Consider the following 22,759-nt stretch of genomic DNA (forward strand, 5'->3'; position numbering starts at 1 on the left):
TGGTGGCTCACAACTGCCTGTAACTCCAGTTCCAGGGGATCTGATGCCCTCTTCTGACTCTCTTGGGCACACGTGGTACACAGACATTCATGTACACAAAATATCTATACACAGAAAATAAAATTTTAAAAAGATGCTAAGGATAGAGGAGAAAGGGTAAATGGGGTTTAGTTACTACTATTACAGCTTTTGTGAGTACTATGAAATAAAAAGTGTATTAAAAAATGGAATTCCTGCCAGGCAGTGGTGGTGCATGCTTTTAATCCCAGCTCTTGGGATGCAGAGGCAGGTGGATCACTGAGTTCAAAGTCAGCCTGGTCTACAGAGTGAGTTCCAAGATGGCCAGGGCTATGCAGAGAAACTTTGTCTTGAAAAACAAAATAAAAGCAGAATTCCTGATCATAGTAGCATGTCACCAGGACTCCAGGCTGGTATACAGCTAGCACCTGCCACATAGCATGTGCTCAATGTAAAAGCCAGAGCTCTTTATAATTAAAATCCTTGTAGAAATTGCATAGTGCTTTATAAAGCACACACACTGTATTTATTTAACTATTTCTTTTTTTAGTGGGCTTCCCAAGAATATTAATTGTACTGCCCCTATAGACAGAAAATACTGTGGGGGGAAAAGACTTGGTCTTCTGAAATGGTGCCTACCAGTCAGTGGTTCTTTAGTGTTCCTATATGAAAAGAATAATTTTGATCACATGAATTGATCACATCAATATTGTTTGCACTGTGTTGACTTGATAAGATAGTGTGGTGACACATGACTAAACTTGGCATTGAGATTGTAGATCCTCTAAGGCCACTGCTTAGTGTGATGTGTGTCAGGTCAACAGCAACTAGGAAATATGGAGACCTGGGAACTTAGAAAACCATGTGCCTCAAAGTCCCTGAGAGTTCCCACTTCAACTATCCCAACTCTCTTAGATTCCACTTGACTCTGTGTTCCAACCTGCAGTTTGAAATTTATGGCCATAGACCCAACCCCAATTTATGACAGTGACCGGCTCCAAAGAAAATGTGAGTCAGAACAAGTCATTTTGGAAGACCTTTGAAACTTTACCTCGCCACTCCTTCCTTAGTGACGAGTTTGTCTAGCTGGACCCTAGAAGATTCATAGATGGATTCTCCCCTGAGCTTTGGCTATTAGAGCTCAGAGCAAGGTCAGCCACAGGGAAGGGCATCAGCTGGGACCTGAGTGTGCACTGCTTTACCTGGCACTGCCTATTGTGATGTCATGGAATCTCAGTCTGGAGACAGAAACTCTGTAGTGGAGAGGGGCACAGGCTTGAGAAATGTCCCTAATATGGGGGCTCGCTTTCCCACTGCCGACACATCTCAGCCTTATGCTACTTGGTTTCTTGGTTTGTGGAATATGGGTGTTGTTTTCTAGGTATCAGAGGCAGACACAGGTGGCAGCCAAGACAGAGGTACGTGATAGCCACTCTCTCTGGATACTCACTCTCTCCATCCTGAAACCCTATAGGTTTGTCTAAATGCCCATCCTCTGGGCCTTAGGAAGAACTGGATGGAGGGGAGAGGGGGGTTGAGACAGCATTGATAGATGGCTTCCTCTTTTATTTTTCCTTCCTTGTTTTGGTTTTCTGAGACAAGGTTCCTCTGTGTATCCCTGGCTCTCCTGACTCACTCTGTATACTAAGCTGGCCTTGAACTCACAGAGATCTGTCTGCCTCTGCCTCCCAAGTGCTGGGATTGAGGGCATGAGCCACCACTGCCCACCTTGCCTTTCTCTTAATTCACTTCAAGAAGCCTTAGGATGGGCATGGTGCAGGAGTATCTCTCTGAGTTCGAGATCAGCCTGGTCTACACAGTGTGTTCCATTACAGTCAGGACTACACAGGGAGAGCCTGTCTCAAAAAACCAAGAAGAGGAGGAAGAGGGAAGAAGAAAGAAGAAAGAAGGAGGAGGAGAAAGAGGAGGAGGAGGAAGAGAAGGAGGAGGAGAAGGAGAAGGAGTAGGAGGAGGAGAAGAAGGAAGCAGAGGAGGAGAAGGAAGAGGAGGAGGAGAAGAAAAGAAGGACGTAGTAGTAACGGTAGCTTTAGGATCTATTATCAAGTAGACACTGAGGCAGAAGGTACTAGATACTGAGAAAGTGCTGTCTAGGAGCTCGAGCTGAAGTGAGACATTCAGATGACATAACTTTGGGGAAAAGAATGTGGTAAGGGTGCTGTGGGTATTGTCCATCACTGGATGGGAGGCAGACGGGAGAGTGAGTTTGTTTTATAAAGAAAGATTTATAATCATATGACGAGACAAAGAAAATCAAGTGACACTTTGGTGTGGGATTTTTATTTCCAGCAGGAGAAGAATTGTTTGAGTTCGTGGTGCAAGTGTTTAACGTTAGTAGGTCAGCTTCTTCTGAGTTTTCAATCGTGAGCAGACCATGAGTGACTGGCTCCCCCACAGTCCTGCCATCTTGCCCAGACTTGGCACATCCACCTCTTATTTTAGTGATTCCAGTGAGTGTGTGGTATTGCATTGTGATTTCGTGTGCAACCCCCATAACTAAACACTGAGCAACGTCTCAGGTTTATTAGCCATTTGGAAATTGTGTCTTGTAAACTGCCTATTCAAGTCATTTGTGCAGTGTGTGTGTGTGTGTGTGTGTGTGTGTGTGTGTGTGTGTGTGTGTGTTAGGTGTGTGTTTGTAAGGATCAAATTCAGGTCATTGCTCATGCTAGGCAAAGCCCTCTACCACTGAGCTACATCTCTGGTCCATTTTTTCCTTTTTTTTTTTTTTTTGAGACAGGGTTTCTCTGTGTAGTTTTGTGCCTTTTCTGGAACTCACTCTGTAGCCCAGGCTGGCCTCGAACTCTCAGAGACCCGCCTGCCTCTGTCTCCCATGTGCTGGGATTAAAGGCATGTGCCACCACCGCCCGGCTTTCCTTGATTTTTTTTAAGGATAATTTCAGGCAAATCAAAGGCACACAGAATTGGTAAATGAGCCTAGTCTGAACAAGGCACTACATTCAATCCTTAGTATGAGAAAAAAAAAATTAAAGTTGGTCTGGTGAATCTTCATAGACCTGTCAATCATTTTGAAGCAAATCAGAAATAATTTCATGGTAAATGTTTTAGTATGTATATTTTGAGATAATGCCCCACTCCACAAAAAAAAAAGAAAAACAGGTTAATCACAGTATCATTATTACACCTAAAAATATAACAATAAAATCTGAATAATTCCTTAACAACTCAAATACCCACCAGCATTTTAATTCCAATAGTCACACAGTCACTTAATAGCATAAATTAATATTTAACCAAACTCAATATTGAATGTTGAGATTGAACAATATGTTTCTGTATTCTACTCTACAGAGTCTCTCTTTTCTTTTATTAGTTTCATTCATGTACTGGATAAAAGGGTCATTTCTCTAGATTTCACAATCAACATTTTGTTGATCAAATACCCATGCTGTGCAGCCATACACATATAGGCAACAGTAATTGGACTTAGTGAGTTATAAAAGAGAAAAGCATGAAGTTGGGAGGTGGATATGTTGTGGGGTATGTGTAGGGGAAGTTGGAGTGGGGAGGGGTGGGTATGATTATATTTAATTGTACACATGTTGTCATTTCACACCCTGCTGCCTCTCAGACTTCATGTGAGTGAGTTGAGGTTTATCCAGAACTCCTGCAGAAATGCATTTGCCAGGGAAGCAGGGTTGGAAAGTGCGACCTTCAAGTGGGTTTAATGTCATTCTTTCTAAACTGAGTAAGGTCTCACAAGCATGGCTCCTCACTCTCTGAGGACTGGGTTTGTTGCCACAGGAGTCAGGACCCCTTTTGTCTTCCACACACATCCACTTGCTCCTCTTCCTCTGTCTGCTGTGAGTTGAAGCTACGCAAAGACCTCATGTGAAGCTAAGGACATGTTAGCTCTAGGCTCTTAGACAACCTCATACGAAGGGAAGGACATACTAGCACTAGGCTCTTAGACAACCTCATACGAAGGGAAGGACATACTAGCACTAGGCTCTTAGACAACCTCATACGAAGGGAAGGACATGCTAGCACTAGGCTCTTAGACATCCAGAATCATGAAGCCAACTAAACCTCTCTCCTTCATAAATGAGCTGATCACAAGTATTCTATTTCAGCAGCTCAACATGAATTAGAACCATGAGGAAGTTGGTTCTAAGATTTATCAGAAGTTGTTTTCTGGTAGGAAGAGGTGACATAGTTCACAGGTAATGATAATCATCAGGAGGCAAAAATGTGTGATTTGGCATGGCATTTTATTTTGATCTATCATCATCATCTATCTTTCTAACATCTATATCTATCTTATCTATATTATCTGTCTGTCTATCTATCTATCTATCTATCTATCTATCTATCTATCTATCTATCTATCTATCTATCTATCTATCATCTATCTACCTATCACCTATATCTATCTATTTACTTATTTTATTGCTAAGGATCAAATCCAGAGTCTTGTGCTCTCTGCAAGCAGTCCACCACTGAACTACATCCACAGGCCTGGTATAATATTATAATTTCTTTTTTATTTTTTTGTTTTTCGAGACAGGGTTTTCCTGTGTAGCCCTGGCTGCCCTGGAATTCACTTTGCAGACAAGGCTGGCCTGAACTCACAGAGATCACTTGCCTCTGCCTCCCAAGTGCTGGGATAAAAGATGTGCACTACCACCACCCCTTGTAAATACCATTTTATACAAATGATGCCGAAACCTAAGAGTGCAACAGATCTTTTCATATTGAGCTGCTTAGAGAACCCTGCTAAGTGTATCACTTTGACTTTATTCTCCTGTAGGAATATTCTCTAAATTATGTCATGTGTAAATAACAACAGTTTTATTACCTCTTTTCCAACTTTATGTCTTGGTTCTCCTTGCCTTCATTTATGATTATGACTTCCGGTACAATATTCAGGAGGAATGTGTTGCGGGCATCTGTTTCTTTATTAAGTCAAGGACATTTTTCAGTAATTCACCAATTATGTATAATGTTTTCTGTGGTTTTTCAAATATTCTTTCCCAAGTTAAGGAAGTTTTAGCAAGAATTGGTGTTAATTTAAAAAAATCGTCTAATATTTTAAATTAAATCTCTTTATACTGGGTGCTAAATATTAACTAATTTTCCTGCCTCTATTTAGATGATCATATATTTTTTCTTGTACGTTCAGTCAATGTACTGAGTTGCATGAGAATGTAAGATAATAAACCAGCTGTGAATTTCTAGGATACGTATAACACATTTGTATGTTGGTCCCAATACTTTAATTAGATTCATTAGATTCAGTTTGCTGATATTTTGTTTGGGATTAATGCATCTATGCATAAATATATTGACTGGTCAGGTCTTAATTAGATTTTAGAATGATGATTGTTCCAACTTCCTCAATTAAAAATCGAAGCAAGGGGCTGGAGAGATGGCTCAGAGGTTAAGAGCACTGACTGCTCTTCCAGAGGTTCTGAGTTCAATTCCCAGCAACCACATGGTGGCTCACAACCATCTGCAATGAGATCTGGTGCCCTCTTCTGGCCTGCAGTCAAACATGCTGTATACATATTAAATAAATAAAAAAAAAAAGAAAGAAAGAAAAAATTCTAGCCGGGCGTTGGTGGCGCATGCCTTTAATCCCAGCACTCGGGAGGCAGAGCCAGGTGGATCTCTGTGAGTTCGAGGCCAGCCTGGGCTACCAAGAGAGCTCCAGGAAAGGCGCAAAGCTACACAGAGAAACCCTGTCTCGAAAAAAACAAAAAAAAAAAACCAAAAAAAAAAAAAAATCGAAGCAAATCTGAATTTCCATCTCATTAATGTAACAGATGCCCTCAATATTCATGGAATTGCAAGGGTTTTTGGAGTTTGGTACCAAGAATCTGGACCAAAGACCAGATTGTTCTTTATCACACACACACACACACACACACACACACAGAAACAAACACACTCTCCAAAGGAGGATATACTAAGGTTAAGAAATAAGCTCTCATAGCTCCTCTGAAATTCATAGACAAACTTGAGTAAGAGTTAATGTCATTGTCCCAAGCCCAAACTCTGCAGGACAGGACAGGCTAGAAAAATGGGTACACTTTTGTGTGCTTCAGCCTGTGGAAGGATTCTTTCCTCTTCAGGGAGTTCTGGCCTCTGCTCTTAAAGCCTTCAGCTGATTGGGTGATGCCCACTCACAGTACGGAAGGCAATCTGCTTTAAAGTGTACTGATTTTAAATGTTAATCAAATGTAAAATTACTGTCAAAGAAATGTTCTAGACTAATATATGGCCAAACAACTGGGCTCCATAGCCTAGCCAAGTCGGCATAAATTAACCATTTCACTCCTTTCTCTTGCTTAGATTTATTATTATTATTTTTTAAAGGTGTGTGTGTGTATAAAATTGTGTGTTTGTGTAATTGTGAGTGTGAGCATGAGCACAGGTGCCAGCAGAAGCCAGAGGTGCTGGATCCCCCTGGAGCTGGAGTTACAGGAGATTGTGAGCCGTGTGATATGGATGCTAGGAATCAAACTTGGGTCCTCTGCAAGAGCAGTGTGTGCTGTTGTTAACCGCTGAACCATCTCCCCAAGCCTAATTCTTCGCCTCTTTTTTATCTGCAAAGAGTTTCATAACTTAAATTGTTCTTACATTTAGGTTTTCACTCCATCTCCAGTTTGTTTTTAAATATGATATGAAGTAAAAGGCCCAACTTCATTTCTTTACATGTGGTTATCCATTTGCCTCAGCACCACTGGTTGAAGCTTATTCTTTTTGCATTGAATGGTCATAGTGCCTATGTAGAGAATCAGCTGACTTTTAATATTAGATTCCTTTGATCCTACAGGTCTATTTTTTAAATAATTTTTGGGTTGTTTTTAGAGACAGGGTTTCTCTATGTAACAGTCCTGGCAGTCCTGGAACTCACTTTGTAGACCAGGCTGACTTCGAACTCACAGAGATCCTCTTGCCTCTGCCTCCCGATTGCTGGGATTAAAGGCGTGTGCCACCACCACCCTACTCTATAGGTCTATTCTTAAACCAGCACCACAACTATTTTTGAGTACTGTGGTTTTGTACACTGTTTTTCTTTTTCTTTTTCAAAGCAGGGTTTCTCTGTGTAGCCCTACCTGTCCTAAAACTCACTCTGTAGACCAGGCTGATCTCAAACTCATAAAGATCCACCTGTCTCTGCCTCCCGAGTGCTGGGATTAAAAGTGTGTGCCACCACCACCCAGCTCTGTACAAAGTTTTAAAATCAGAAAGTATGGGTCTTCTGACTCTTGTTCTTTTTTTTTTTTAGCTATTTATTTATTTATTTACTTACTTACTTAACTTACTTACTTTGCATACAATGTTCTGTCTACATGTATACCTGCTATTTATTATTTATTTATTTATTTATTTATTTATTTATTTATTTATTTATTTATTTACTATGCATACAATGTTCTATCTGCATGTATACCTGCCTGCCAAAAGAGGGCACCAGATCTCATTATAGATGGTTGTCAGCCACCATGTGGTTGCTGAGAACTGAACTCAGGACCTCTCTAAGAGCAGCCAGTGCTCTTAACCACTGAGCCATCCCTCCAGCCCTGACTGTTCTTTTTCAAGGTTGTTTTGGCTCCTGAAGGATCTCTGTAATTCCAATGAGATTTTTAGGACAGGGTTTTCATTTATGCAAAAAAGGTCAATGGGGTTTGGGTAGGGATTACACAGCATCCCTAAAGAATCTATAGATTGTGTTGGTAATGTCATTTTACTATCAAAACTTCCGATCATGAACAAAGGATGTCTTATTTACTATTTACTCTCTACAACAGTGTTTTGTAGTTTTTCCATCTCATGACATAGCCACCTCCCAAACACCCCATCTACTAATACATTACCTTGGGGGTTAGGATTTCAACATATCAAGTTGGGGGATAACATTGGACCCAATGTATGTCGGGGAATTTCCCAGGTATTTCTATTTTGTCGAGTGTCTTAAAAAACAAACAAACCACATGAGTACATGTTTGGTTTTTCTGCACCACTGCTATGACCATGGCAACCCCCACTTTGTGTTATTTGTATGGAATAGTGTGTTGACCACTGTGCTATGTTGAAACGGTCCTGCATTATTTAAACATCATTTCACTGTGTGTATCTGCTGTATCTGGTACTGTTACACTGCACACAGTCCCCTCCCTCCCCACTCTCCTTCACTGTCTCCCCACAGTGTCCTTAACTCTTCCAGTCATTTCTACTTTCATGGCATGTTTACATCTGTGAGGTTATGTACTCTATGAAATTAGGACCCACAAAGGAGAAGAATCATTTGATGTTGGTCTTTCTGAGGCTGGCTTAGCTGCTTTATAGGAGTTCCAGTTGCATCCCTTTTCCTGAGAAAACTATGTAACCTTGTTCTTGGTGACAGAAAAAGTCCATTGTGTAGACACACACATTTAATATCCACTCCTCCATTGCTGCACACATAGCTTGGTTCCATAACTCAGTTATTATTTACAGTGCTGCAGGAAACGCTGATGGACACATGTCTCTGTCACATTAACCTCCATACATTCTTTGGATAAATTCCAAACACATAAGCAGGCACACCCCTGCACACTTGTGTGCCTATGTGTACATGCACAAACAAAAAATTCACATTATTTTCCACACTTGAATTCTCTTATAAAAATAGAGATTTTTTGTATTTTATGTATATGAGGATTTTGCCTGCAAGTAAGTGTACATGTGTACCACATGTTGCCTGGTACTTCCAGGGGCCATAAGAGATCAGATCCTCTGAACCTGGAGTTAAAGTTATAAGCCACCATGCGGGTGCTGGGAACCGAACCTGGGTCCTCTGTAAGTGTAGCCAGTGCTCTTAGCGGTTGAACTGTCTCTCCAGCCCCTCAACATTTGAATTCTCAACCCCCTTAGAGCCCATCTCTGAATTCCGTATTCAGAAATGATTCACTTTTATTTTTCTCACTGTTTGCCACTGTCTTAGTTTCTATTCTGTCGCTGTGACAGAATGCCCTAACAGAAGAGCCTTAAGGGGGCGGGCGCTCACTTCAGCTCACCATCACCCAAGGTTATGGTCCATTGGTCCATCGTGGTAGAGGAGGTCACAGCTGCAGGGGCTTAGGCTAGCGAGTCAACGTTGCATCTGCAGTAAAGAAGCAGAGAGGAGTGATGAGTCCAAACTGTAGCTCACTTCTCTTTCCCCACTGACACAGTCTAGGATCCCAGTCAGAGAATGGTGCCACCACAGTGGAGCCCCAGGTATGGTTATCAAGATGGTTCCCCATGGGCATGCTCGGAGGCACAGGTCCACAAGATTCTAGATTTTGGCAAGTTGACATCACTTATCACAGCTATGGAATCATTTCTTGTCACTATGTGGAGCTCTCTTCAATTAAGCTGACCTATGTAAGTGAATTTATTTCAGAGCTGGGCTTTGGGTTGTTTGTTTGTTTTGAGACAGGTTTCTCTATATAGCCCTGGCTATCTTGGAACTCACTATTTAGACGAGGCTGTCTCAAACACGGAGAAATCCTTCTGCCTCTGCCTCCTGATTATTTCAGAACTTTTTTGTTTTTAAATCCCACCTGCCTGCTCCTGTTCTTATGAACTTGTTTTATGGTATGTCTTAATTTTTGGTCCAATAAATTGCTCCTTTACACTTCTGTTTGTGGTTACTTTTGGTAATTAGCAGACCATTCCTTTTATTTATTTGTTTGTTTATTTATTTACATTCATGGTATTCATTAATTAAACTCATGATATTAATTACATTTGTGGTATTCATTGATTACATTTGCATTATTCATTCAATAACTGTATTAATGATACTCATTAATTATATTAATTGTATTGATTTTACATTCATTATATTATGTCCTGATACTACTGTCCATTGTGGGACTTTTCCATCACACAAAACAGAGGTTCTGTACTTAGGAAATCATTGCTCTATATTCCTTTCTTCTCCATCTTTAGATAACGTCTAATCTCTCTGTCTCTATGAATTTGTATATGCTATATATTTCATGTAATACAATTCTGTAGTATTTGTCCCTTTTTTTAAATGTAAAGCCATTTTATGTACAACTGCAAAAGAAATAATACACAGATAGCTTGAGCATAAAAACAGGTTATAATTCAAGTCCAGGGTTATTTTAAACAATTCAGTTCTTTTCATCTACCATACTGGCCACAGGGATTGAACATAGGTGGCCAACGCTTGGCAACAGGTGCCTTCAGCCACTGAGCTATTTTGCTGGCTCCCACATGGCATCTTACCTGTTTACTTGGCTGTTTTCCTTACTAATGCAAGTCTCTAGAGCACAGGACTCATATTTACCTCTAGAGTCTCAGGTCTACACACAATAATCTAGGACTTAGGTTTGTTTAAACACTTACTAATTTGCATGTGGGTGCATGCATGGACAGATGGCATGCACATGGAGGTGAGCACAACTTTTGCAAATTGCTTTTCTCCTTTTACTATGAGGGCTCCAGAGATGGGACTCATGTTATCAGAATTGGTGTCAAACACCTGTGCCCACAGAGCCATCTTGCTGGTCCCTTAGGATATTTAATCCATTGTTCACAAAGAAATAAATGAGATGGTAACTAATGATATGGTTGCAGATGACAACTGATAAAACATATCACTATCCCCTATGTAAGATGAGATGTGTTGTCAATAAGATCCCCAAACCAGAACGTAAACCTGACTGGGTTTCTCTTTGTGTGTTTCTCTAGGCTCCTAAGCAACAAAACACATCTCTAAAACAGATCCGGAAACTCACAGGTCAGAAGGGTTCTATCCTTATGGGTCAGCTCAAGGCTGATGACTGATCAACTGTGGACCTGCTTTAGGACTCTTTCCACTTGAAGGGGAAGAAAGTTGAAAAAGAGGGTGTGCCTGGAGAGTACGCCCATCTCTCTGACATCTTTCCTTCCAAAGTCAGTCAGACAGCTCCATCCTCCATTGTTTCCTTTCCTCGGGCTTCTCTGTCCCTACATCTTCATGTAGAGCCCAAAGTATGGGAGAGGAGAATGGACAAAGATGAACCAGAGTTTGGTGCAGGAGGTCCATTACCTTTACTCCTCTACCACGGATGTGGATGTGGGATGGCCATCTTTGAAGGGGAAGATGTATCAGGATCTCTGTGTCCCCCGGTGCTGTGTTCCCATTCCGGGCTTCTCATGGGTCACTTCTAGGACATGGTGAAGACAGGATAGTATGCTTTAGAAGCAAAACAAACCTGGATAGGTGTGCTGTACACTCCTCAGCTTCACGATGGGTGTGACTTCATCTTTGCTCCCCTAATTGTTAAATGAAGGGGGTTCTGTTAGATGACGTCAGCAGTCACTATGCTAACAGTTTCTTTGCTCCTGTTACAGTTTCACAGTTGGAAGAAACAGAGATGAACGTCAGTGCAGCTGATCTGACAAGGTAAGCAGAGTCTGTCTACAGACTGTCCTGTGACAGATACCCGTGCTGACTAGTTTCCTGTCAACTTGATATAAGCTGCCATCATTTTGGAAGGGGGAACGTTAATTGCTCCCCCAGATTGCCCTGTGGGCAAGCCTGTGGTACATTTTTATTCTTTTTTTTCTTTCTTTCTTTTTTTTCTTTTTTGTTTTTCAATGTATAACCCTGGCTGTCCTGGAACTCGCTCTGTAGACCAGGCTGGCCTTGAACTCAGACATCCATCTGTCTCTGCCTACCGATTGCTGGGATTAAAACATTTGCCACCATGCCTGGCTGGATTTTCTTAATTGATGATTGATGTGGTAAGGTCCAGCTCACTGTGGGTGGTACCACACATGAGCTAGTGGTCTCAGGGGGTACAAGAAGGCAGGGTGAGCAAACCATGAAAGCAAGCCAGTAAGCAGCTCCATGGCCTCTGCATCAGCTCCTGCCTCTTGAATCTATCTTGCCCTGTGTTCCTACCCTGACTTACCTCAGCAATGGAGTATGACCTGGGTGTTGTAAGCTGAAACAAACCCTGTCCCTCCAAACATTATATTCATTGGGGTTCACCACAGGAATAAAATTCCTACCCATGACACCATCTTCATTGTGAATGCTCTACATAAAACACCTGGCACTCTGACTTGATTTACTCTGAGACCAACTGCCTCCTTCCTAAATTATCCTTCTATTCCTCCTGTAATGTCACTTCAATCCCACTGACATCCTCTGCTGTGTCCAGTATTTCAGGACTTCCTACCGACTGGACCCAGGAATATGTATTCTGGTCAATAGACAGGAGTCTGCGACAGATCTTCCAACATCTGGATAATGCAAGGTCAGGAAACAGAGTTACTAGGCAGGGGACAGAGAAAGAGGGGAGAGAGAGAGAGAGAGAGAGAGAGAGAGAGAGAGAGAGAGAGAGAGAGAGAGTAAAGGAAGGAAGTAAAGGAAAAAGTTAGTTTGAGGAGCAGTGGAGAACTATTTTGTGAGCTTTATTTATTTTATGTTTTATGTGTATGGATATTTTTCCCACAGGTAAGTATGTGCACCACATGCATGCCCAGTACCCACAGAGAGCAGAAGAGGGTATAGGATCCCCTAGTACTGGAGTTACAGATGTTTGTGGCCTACCATGTGGGTGTTGGTATTCAAACTTGGGTCCCCTGGAAGAGTAGTCACTCAGTCACTGCTCTTAACTGCTATTTCTCTAGGCCTCACTGTTGCTAGAGTTTTCCTGCCTTGCCCACAGTCAGGACAAATCTTTGTCACCCGCCAGTCCCACAGCCGCTCAGACCCAACCAAGTAAACACAGAGACTTATATTGCATACAAACTGTATGGCCGTGGCAGGCTTCTTGCTAACTGTTCTTTTATCTTAAATTAACCATTTCCATAAATCTATACCTTGCCACGTGGCTGGTGGCTTACCGGCGTCTTCACATGCTGCTGGTCATGGCGGCAGCTGCAGTGTCTCTCCGCCTCAGCCTTCCGCTTCCCAGAATTCTCCTCTCTAATTGTCCCACCTACTTCCTGCCTGGCCACTGGCCAATCAGTGTTTTATTTATTGACCAATCAGAGCAATTTGACATACAGACCGTCCCACAGCACTTCCCCTTTCTTTTTTTTAAAAGGAAGGTTTTAACTTTTACACATCTCCAAAGTCAGCTTGGTATATTTGGGAATTTGGGCGTAGCTTCTCTTACTACTTCCTGCTGGAGGGGGGCGCTGTATCTTATGGGGACACAAAGAAAATTTTAGGATCATGGAGTAGTCCGTGAGACCGTATCGTCTGAGCCAGTTGCCTTGAAACAATTCTGGATGTTGGATCATCTGGGCCATGGTGTCATCGGAGACCTTTCAGGTGGTCTTGGCTGGTCAAACCTGATGTATCTTAATCTGGAACAAATCCATAGCCTCTGGCTTTCTGTGGAAACAAAAGCAGAGCCTCCTTTCCAAAGCAACATATCCTTACATCCAAATTTTGAAGTTAAGGTACCTTTAAAACACACATTTTGGCATAACTCAACAGCTTTTGCAATCAAATATTTCTCTTCAGTTACGAATATCAAAGAGAACATAATCCAGATTCTCTGTGTGGTAGCCATCTTTATGTGGCTTATGTTTTATATTTCCTTGAGCCTATTGCTTTAAACTGCAGCCTTCTAAGCCTGAAACGGCGCTGTGGCTGCTGGCTCCGCCCACTTCAGCTTCCCAACATGGCAGTGGTATTTTTTCTGCCAGCTTTGGGAGCCATCAATTCTCAGAAATAGTGGGTCTATGCTTCTTATCAAAGCAGCTTGTAGCCCAGAAACCTCTTTTTGTTTTGTACTAGCAAAGGCTAAATCCACCATGCAGCTTAATGTGTCACTTGCAGAGGCCTCATTCCCGCCATACTGCAGATCGAGCTCGCACGCCAGGAACCTGCCAGTAACTCAAACCGGCAGCTGCTGCTCATTTGAGAGAGACAATTAGGAAGCTGTTTTTAGCTCCATTTTAGAATCTTTTCTCAGGTTTTAGGTAGAAACTCTTGCCAACACGTTGGGCGCCACCTCACTGTGTAAATATATATATATATATATATATATATATATATATATATATATATATATAGAATTCATTTGTATTTTTGTGCATGTGTGCACATAGGAGCCACATCATGTATGTGGCAGTCAAGCCACAGGAGTCAGGTCTCTCCTTCCAACATGTGAGTCTTAGGGCTCAAACTCAGGCCAAGCCAAGCACAGATGTGTGTGTGTGTGTGTGTGTTTGTGTGTGTGTGTGTGTGTGTGTGTGTGTTGTGTAAAACTTGGGTGTCATTTCTCGGGAGCCATCCACCTTGTGTTGTGAGGTAGAGTCACTCCCTGGGACTCACTGATTATTCTTGGCTGTCCAGTGAGGCCCAGGGCATCTACTTGTCTCTGCTTGCCCGGCACTGGGGCACTGTGTTCTTTTCTTTTCCTGTGGGCTCTAGGGAGGGAACTCAGCTTCTCTATTGGTATAGCATGTACGTTACTGACGGACTCGTCTCCTCTGCTCTTGGTGGAGGAATTCTTTACATAAATGATTGATGTTTGTGAATGCAATCCCTCTTTTCCCTCATCTCTCCCTTAGACCAGAAATATTTTGGGTTTGAAATAGCCCTCCCTTCATTCTCTCTAATTTCCCTACTGATTCCAAAGAAAATGAAAACATTTCTCTTTGTTTCTCAGATCAACGCTTATGGAGCTGAATGTTTCAGAATCCCGAGATGTGACTTCTTCCTCCGTCTCTGATGTTGTGGTTCAGGAGGCTGTCCCACCCAGCTGTTACTGTAAAAAGGGAAAGCCTTCTACTGACTACAGCATGTCCTCTGCATCATCCAACAACAGCTCCAGCCTGTCTTGTCTTCCAATGTTTTCTGAAGGAACAGCTTGGCAATTGCAGAGCGATAGTGGACCTGTTTCCTCCCAGAAGGAACCATCTATGCCCAGGAGCCCTGGCACAGCCCTGCCTACTTCTCGGCTGACAGATCCTGAGAAATCAGATCTTTCTCCGAACTTGGCAGTTCTTCCTCCCTTACAAGCTCAAACTTCCTTCATTAGCTCTATTTTAGAATCCTTAGATCCTTGTGAGCAAGAGGAAACAAAAGATAAGGGAGAGACTCATTTTCAATCAAATCATGGGTCAGATTCTGATTTGGATGAGAGTCCAGGACCCCTGGTATGGGCTCCACTCCAGCTCTCTCCTTTGATCAGAGGAGAACTGGAAGGACATATGTCTCAGAAGGTTTCTACTTTGCAACAAGAAGTGGTGCCTCTGCCCGTGAAGAAATCCTGGAACATACTCAATCATTTGATGGATGTACAAGGAGTCCCTGAAGAAGAGCTCCCGAAAACTCAGTTACCTACACTCATTCCTCAGAGTGCTGAGCAAAATACCAACACATCTCCAGATCCTCCATCATTTCATCTCCACATGAACATTGGGGTGAATTCTGAAGTCCATAGGACAGAAGCAATCATTTCACAGACATTTCCCTCAAACAAGCAGTCACAACCCCAGGATGACCGCCAAGAACCTAGATATAATCCTTTATAATATCAACAGGCACTCCATCTCCCAGAAATTTAGAGGTTAACATAATTCAGGAAGAACAAGCTTTAGTGAAAAAGGATTCAAAGCATGTGTTAGAGCTGAATATAGAGCAGAAGGTCATAGGTCTTCCAGAAAAAAGGGTACAGACACATAAGGCACAGCTAACTAATGTGGAGCTGACACCCAAGATACCACCTTCAGCCACTGACGTCATAAAGGTCACTCCACTGGCATTGCTTCAGGTTATGGACTTAATGGGAATAAACCCAGAACCACAGTCGGTGGTGATAGACTCTGTGGCGTTTTCCCCACAGCCACCAAATCAAACAGAAACAGTGAGTATAACTCCTCAGCCACTGAATCAAGTAACTGAACCGATAGAAGTAACTCATCATCAACATCAAACCACGGGATTAAAGAGCATGGCCTCAAGACTGAGTCAAGTCACAGATGACATGAAGGTAACTCCTGTGGCATTGTTTCATGTCACAGATTCCATGGGGATGATTGACAAATTAAGTCCACATGGCATAGAAGCAGTAGGAATAGCCCCAGAGCCACAATACCAAGTCATGGAATCAGTGAAGACAGATACACTGCACAAGTATCAAGCCATAAGACCAGGAAGTATGAGTCGAGGGCCACAGCAGACGGTTGTGGAAGCTGTGGAAATGATTCCCCAGCCTCAGCATAAAGACATGGGAACACTGACCATGACCTTGGGGCCACAGAATCAAGCCACAAAACACATCAGGATTACTCCCAGTCCAGTACATCAAAATGCAATGGAAATTAGCTCAAGTGCACTGCCTGAAGCCACTGAAGATACAAAAGTATCTCCAGTGGCAAAACAAGCCATGGATTTCATGCAGATGATTCCACTAGGACAGCCACACATTACTAAATCTAGGGCTTTGATCCAAGGATCACAGCCTCCAGCTGAAAATTTGACCCCAGTGTCAGCTCAACCAGATGTTCCGACTACTACTGTCCCAGTAGGAACTGTAGAATCTAGAAGCATACCTCCACAGCCACCATCTAAAGTCCTGGAACCACCAGGAATGACTGATGACCTACTACCGTCAGGTCAGTCCCTGCATGGTCTAAAGGTGACCCCGCTAGTCCAGGCATCTCCCACAGAAATGATCACACCACTACAAATTGTAGAACCTCAATTCAAAGAGTCTCTGGAATTGCCTTCTGGGTTACAGGGTCAAGTTGGAGTCTCCGTGGGGACTATGCCACAATCTCGAGGCACAGAGTGTGTGTCACTGACTCCAGGACTGTCTCATCAGGTCACAGACCCTTCGGAGTTCACCCCATGGCACCAAGACTTAAACTGTTCAGAGGTGAGCCCAAGGCAAAGTCACAACATGACAGAAACTATGGGGTTGAACTGGCCACAAGTGAAGGATCCTATGGAGACACCACAGTCACATCATCAAAGAATGGAATCCACGAGAACGATCCCAGCACCACCAGATCAAGGTGCAGTACCTATAGGAAGGGGCCAAAAGCATCAAGTTCCAGAAGCTGAAGTAGGGCCAGTCATACCACTGCTTCAGGAAATGGAATATTTGGGGGGGAGCACAATCCCACAGCATAAGGTTAGGGATTCAGTGGACTTACCCCCAGAACTACAGAGTGTAAAATCTGAGCACCTAATCCCAGATCCAATATCGCAAATTTTGAAATCTGTGGACATAACCACAGATTTAGTCCCAGAAATGGAAAAATATGGACCACCAACCTCAACAGTGGTATGTATAGATTTGGCCCCAGAACTGCATCAGCAGAATATGCAATATGAGGAATTAACCCCTATACCACAACTGCAAAGTGAGACATCTGTGCCATCGGCCCCTGAGTCTCAGTTTCAAGATGTGAAAGCTGGCCAACTGACAGATGAACCCGAACTCCAAAACAAAAAGTCTGCTGAGCTGACTCCATGTCCACAGTTGCACAGTAATGTATCAGTGCATTTGATTTCCGATTCTCAGTCTCAAGGTATGGAAGTTCTTTCAGCCCTATCACAGGAGATACAAGGAGATATAAAAATGGTGGAGTTGACTCCAAGACTATCGCTTGAAGATATAAAATCTGTGAACTTGGCCCCAGAACCATGTTCACAAAGCACCGGCTCTGATAAGATAGCCTCTGTACCATTGCTTGAGGATACAAAGACTCCATTTGTAGAAGGTAGGAGTCTACTTCCTGAGGCACAGGTGGAGAGTATGGAAGTTGGTGAACTGATCCCAAGCACACAATTTTATGCAACAAAATCTTTAGAAGCAACCCCCAAACCAAGTTATCATTTCCTAGAACCTGAAGGACCGACCCTACAGCATCCAGCCTCAGAAGCAAGGGTGACCTCTGACCCTTGCCGGCAGGTGGAAGAATCTGCTCCTTTGCCACAATCATCATTAGGGATGAGTCCAGCACCATTGAGCCAGACCTCAGAATCTGTGGAGATGAGCTCACCACCACTCCAAGAGACTCTTGAACCTGGGACCCAAGTTGTAAAAGAGATGGAAGAGACTTCAGAAACAGGAAGTACAGTTAAAGATACTCTGGATTTTCTACTAGATTCAGAAGTGCAAACTATGACCTCAGGAGTGATGGCCCCAGAGCCACAGCCCCCAGATGTGAAGTTTGTTCAGGTGACTCTACACCCGTGTGCAGAAGTTACTAACCCATCGGAAAGAACTCTAAAACCAGAAGATGAAGACACAGAGACCTTCAGATTGACATTCTCTAAAGCTGATGATACCCAGGGAACCATCACAGACCTATATTCAGAAGTGAGATCTCTGGAGTTTAGTCTAGAACCAGGAGTGCAAGGTGAGAAATCAGAATCTTTTGCCCAAAATTTGAAGTCTGCAGAAGTAATCACCCAACCACCTCTACAATTTGTAGAACCTGCAGGACTAACTACAGAACCCAAACCACATATTAAAGATGTGATCCCAAGGCCACAGCTCCAGGAAGTAAAGTCTAGGCAAATGGATAGAGAATCACAGTTGCAAAATGAGAACTCTGTAAATGTAATACAACCTTCATCTGCAGGAGAGGTAGATCCTGAAAAGACAAAACCAGAGCCATGACTACAAAGTTTATCACCGAAGGAACGGATTGAAGGGGCACAGTCCCCAAATGTGAAATCTGTGGATTTAAATCTAGGCCCACAGCACCTAAGTTTCAAATCAAAGTTGATTCCAGGGCCCAAATTGCAAAGTGTCCAGTTTCCAATGTTATATCAAGGACTACTTCTTCAAGGGGAAAACCCAGTAAATTTCATCTCAGGCCCCCCACATTATGGTGTGAAATCTGATGATGAAATATCATGTTCTCTGGGGCCAGAAACCAGATCATCAGATTTTATCCTGGGGCCAAAGCTTCCAGAACCACAGCCACAACCACAACCTGGGAAGCCGGTAGACGTAAACGTAAGACCATGCTTGCATCATGTGAGATTCTCTGATGAGATCCCAGAGGCCAAGCACCAAGGTTTCAAATGTGTACAGTTCATGCCACGAGTTCAGATTCAAGACAGGAAGCCTCAGACATTGATGCCAGAATCGTTTTTGCCATTAAGCCAAGAGACACAGGTTGAAGATAAGAAGCTTGTGTTGCCTCCGGAACTATCAGAGTTTTGCAGCATGAAACGCCCAATCCCAGCCTCTGAACTGCAACATCCAAGAGTGATAGCTAAGCAGGTCAATCCAGGACTGTGGCACCAAGATACCCAATTTTCTGAGTTGGCTTCTAGGAGGAAATATCAGAGAGTCAAATTTGGGGAGCAAACCTCAGGATCATTGTCTCATGGTATGAGCCCTATGGCTCCAGAGTTAGGGATACATGATCCCAAATCAGCAAAGGTGACTCCAGGCCTACAAGATACAAGGCAGGTGAGTTTTAACTCAGGGCCATGGCTGCAAGATGTCCAATTTTTCTATGCAATTCCAGGAACTCAACCTCAAGGTGTGAAGACTTCCGAGTTAAACTCAGAGCCACAATTAGAGTGTGTAAAAATGTTTGAGTTGACCACACAGCCAGAGAGGCAAGGGATGAAGCCAGAGTCAATAGTACAAGAGCCAGCCTTTAAAGATATAAAATATGTCACAAGGAATCTAGTACCAAACTTTGAAGGCAAAATGTCTTATCAAATAGCATCTGAACCACAGATACCAAATGCAGAATCAAAGAAATTGACTCCTGAGAATCACTTAGCAGGTGCAGATCATTCTGGGTTGATCAGAAGAGCACAGGCACAAGGTGTAGAATCTTCTACATTGATCCACAGACAGCATTTGGGACATATAAAACCAGTAGAGAAGATCACAGCCTGAAAGCAAGAAGAGTTAACGCCAGGGCCACATTTGGAAGGCGTAAAATCTATGGAGTTGAGGTCAAAGTCAGAGCTGGGGAAAATCATATCTAAGCTGTCAACCCCGGGGATACAAGCAGGAGATAAGGAACGTGAGGAGCTGACTCCAGGCTCCACCTTGAAAGGTTTAAAATCCGAGTTACCACCTTCAGGACCACAGTTAGAAGACAGGAAACCTGCAGTCTTAACTCTAGGACAATGTCTAGAGAGGATAAAATCTACAGTGATATCCCCAAGTAGTTCCCAGTCAGGTGGTATGAAATCTGTGAAGTTGATCCCGGGTTCAAGAATTCAGGATTTGATAACTGTGGGGTTGGCCCATGATGCACGTGTGCAAGATATAAATGCCATGGGCTTAGAACGTGAACCAAAGAAGCAAGGGGAGAGTCCCGGGACTTTTGCACCAGGGATGCTGTTTCAAGATAAGCCTATGGAGGTGTTGCAAGAGCCTCATCAACACAATGTAAAACCCAAGGAACTGACTTCACGGCCACAAACACAAGATAGCAAACGTGTGATTGTCTCATGTCTGAAGCAGCAAAGTCTAAAACCTGTGAAGAAAGCCAAAATACAAGGGATCCAAGGAGTAAGATTCATGGATTTAGTCTCCACACAACAGTATCAAGGGAGGGCACCCATGGATTTAACTCTTGAGCCTGGAAGGGATGAAGACATAAGCTCAGCAGAGTGGAAAGGTGGGATGTTCGACCAGCTCAACAAACAGTTGGAGTCAGAAGATATATTGTCTCTGAGGTCAGAACAAGAATCCAAACCTGCAAGTAGAAAACCCATAGAGCTCAGCTCTAAACTACAATGTAAAGATGCACCCTCATTTGAATTGGCTCCTGAACCAGTTGTTCATAATGTAAAAGCTCAAGAGGTCCAATATGGGCCACAGGCACTAAGTATGAAACCTTGTCCATTGACTCCAGAATCACAGGTGTACCAAGTGAAAGCCTTGGAGCCAATGTTAGAGCCACCGCTTCAGGATGCGAGAACTGTGGCACTAAATACTGAACCACAAAGTGCAAGTACAAAATCTGTTCAGTGGATACGAGCATCTGAGTTTCAAAGGGAGAAATGTATAGGGTCAAACTTTAGGTTACAGTCTCAAAGTGCCAGCCCTACAGAATTGAAGCTGTCTGCACAAAGGAGAGGTGTGAGGTCATCTGAATTGACTGTCAGGTCAAAAATTCAAGGAGAAAAATCCAGAGAGTCTCATCTTGAGTCACAGTTACAGCAAGTAAAAACCTCTCCGTTAGCACTAGGGCTGCAGAAAACCAAAACTTTTAACTCCTGAGCCTCAGCCTCAAGGGATCAAAACTGATCAACTAAACAAAGAGACACAGGTAGAAAGTATAAGATCCATCCAGTGGATACCAGGACCTGAATTCCACGGTGTGACATTTTTACAATTAATAGTGGGTCACCATCTCCAGATGTCAAATCTACAGAACAGAAACCATCCATACAACTGGAAGGTGGGAAGACATCAGAGATGGCTCTAGGGCCAAAACCTCTAGGAAAAAAATCTGTGGATTTTAACCTTGGGCCACAAGTACAGTGTGTGAAGACCCCTGAGTTGTCCCCAGGACCAGAGCTACAAGAAGGGGAAAACATCACATCAACCTCAGAGCTACAGTCTCAGTGTGGAAAAACTGTGGCATTACATCAGGGACCACCGCTTGAAAATACAAAATCTGTTCTTTGGATACCACTGTCTGACTGTCAAGTTAATAAATCTACACTGAATCTTAGGTTACCACCTCAAGATGTCACAGCTAACGAGTTAAAACCCTCAGTACAACTAGATGTGAAGACATCCGATGAGTTGACTACAAGGCCGAAGTCACAAGGTAAACAACCTTCAGGGTCAACCCAGGAACATCAGTCTCAGAGGTCCAAAACTATTGATTTTAATTCTGAGCAAAAGTTTAGAAATGCAAAAGCATGTGACCCAACCTTAAGGTCAAAGATCAATAATATAAAATTGACATTCAAACCCAGGTTTTGCTTAGAAGACAGGAGCTCTCTTGTATTGAACCCTGGAATACAGCCTCAATTCCTTAGGGTCATCCTCAAGACAAAGCCTCAAACTGAGACACCTTTAGTGTTTAAACAAGAGTCACAGTCCTCAGAAGTAAAATATGGGGCAATAAGCCAAAGGCCACAATCACAAAACAATGTAGAGTTGAAATGTGGAAAATCTTCTGAGTTGGCACTTCAGACAAAGCCTCAAAGTATGAAATCTCAGAACAGCTCTAGGCCCCAGTTTCGACATGCAAACTGTTCTGACTTGACACCTGAAATAGAGTCCTAAAATATGAAATGTACTAAGTTAAGTCACAGCTCACAGTTGAAAGGTAAACCATGTATTGGTTAGTTACGGGTACCAAAACTCGACCTGTCAAACTAGACTGTAAACCTGGGCCACAGTGGCAAGATATAAATCTAACTCATTTCTGAGGACAAAGCCTCAAGAAATGGAAATGGAAGACTGGGAATCAGGCCCAGTTTCCTGCCTTAATGAAGCCGGAGTCTTCTCTCAAGATACTTTACAATAGGGAAGACGCTGTTTCCAGTGATCAGAGTAAAGACTCACAGAGTGAATCACAGACAAGGCCTTCTGACTCTCACCACTCCCTCAAAGCAAGTTGTCTTTCCCAGGCCAAGAGGGATATCTCAGAACAGCTCCATCTGCTAAAAGATCTACAGCTCAAAATAGCAGCAAAACTCTTAGAGAGTCAAGTGCCCCACAATGTCCCTCCTCCTTTCTCATCAGGTCTTGTCCTGAAATATCCCATCTGCTTGCAGTGTGGCCGATGTTCA

At 42.9% G+C, this 22,759-nt stretch overlaps 3 protein-coding genes and 1 long non-coding RNA gene across 10 annotated transcripts in view; 2 read left to right on the forward strand and 2 right to left on the reverse strand.

Moving 5' to 3' along the window:
* The window catches only part of LOC143270186 (putative Polycomb group protein ASXL2), a 342,260-nt gene that overhangs the window by 160,513 nt on the left and 158,988 nt on the right, over positions 1-22,759 (reverse strand). The gene's annotated exons all lie outside the window — the stretch shown is intronic.
* Positions 1-22,759, forward strand: part of LOC143270190 (putative Polycomb group protein ASXL2) — a 273,546-nt gene that overhangs the window by 63,944 nt on the left and 186,843 nt on the right. The window lies entirely within an intron of this gene.
* On the forward strand, positions 1,266-18,647 carry LOC143270183 (uncharacterized). The gene is made up of 5 exons (XM_076559134.1): positions 1,266-1,436; positions 10,750-10,798; positions 11,395-11,446; positions 12,210-12,305; positions 14,679-18,647. Exon 5 carries the CDS (start codon positions 15,789-15,791, stop codon positions 18,645-18,647), a length of 2,859 nt encoding a protein of 952 aa, XP_076415249.1. The 5' UTR covers positions 1,266-1,436; positions 10,750-10,798; positions 11,395-11,446; positions 12,210-12,305; positions 14,679-15,788.
* Positions 9,015-22,759, reverse strand: part of LOC143270198 (uncharacterized) — a 46,949-nt gene continuing 33,204 nt past the window's right edge. Inside the window, exons 2-3 of one of the 2 annotated variants that reach the window (XR_013047222.1) lie at positions 11,090-11,207; positions 9,015-9,148 (exon numbers count right to left, since the gene is read on the reverse strand). This is a non-coding gene — a long non-coding RNA (uncharacterized LOC143270198). Of the gene's footprint in view, positions 9,149-11,089; positions 11,317-22,759 lie in introns of both variants that reach the window. The other variant, XR_013047221.1, reaches the window with a different exon arrangement.

This window comes from Peromyscus maniculatus, chromosome 22, assembly GCF_049852395.1.
Source record: "Peromyscus maniculatus bairdii isolate BWxNUB_F1_BW_parent chromosome 22, HU_Pman_BW_mat_3.1, whole genome shotgun sequence".
In the NCBI taxonomy this organism is placed as follows: domain Eukaryota; kingdom Metazoa; phylum Chordata; class Mammalia; order Rodentia; family Cricetidae; genus Peromyscus; species Peromyscus maniculatus.

Excerpts from the sequence above, each read along its gene's own strand:
- LOC143270183 (XM_076559134.1), top strand. The coding sequence starts at position 15,789 with ATGGACTTAATGGGAATAAACCCAGAACCACAGTCGGTGGTGATAGAC.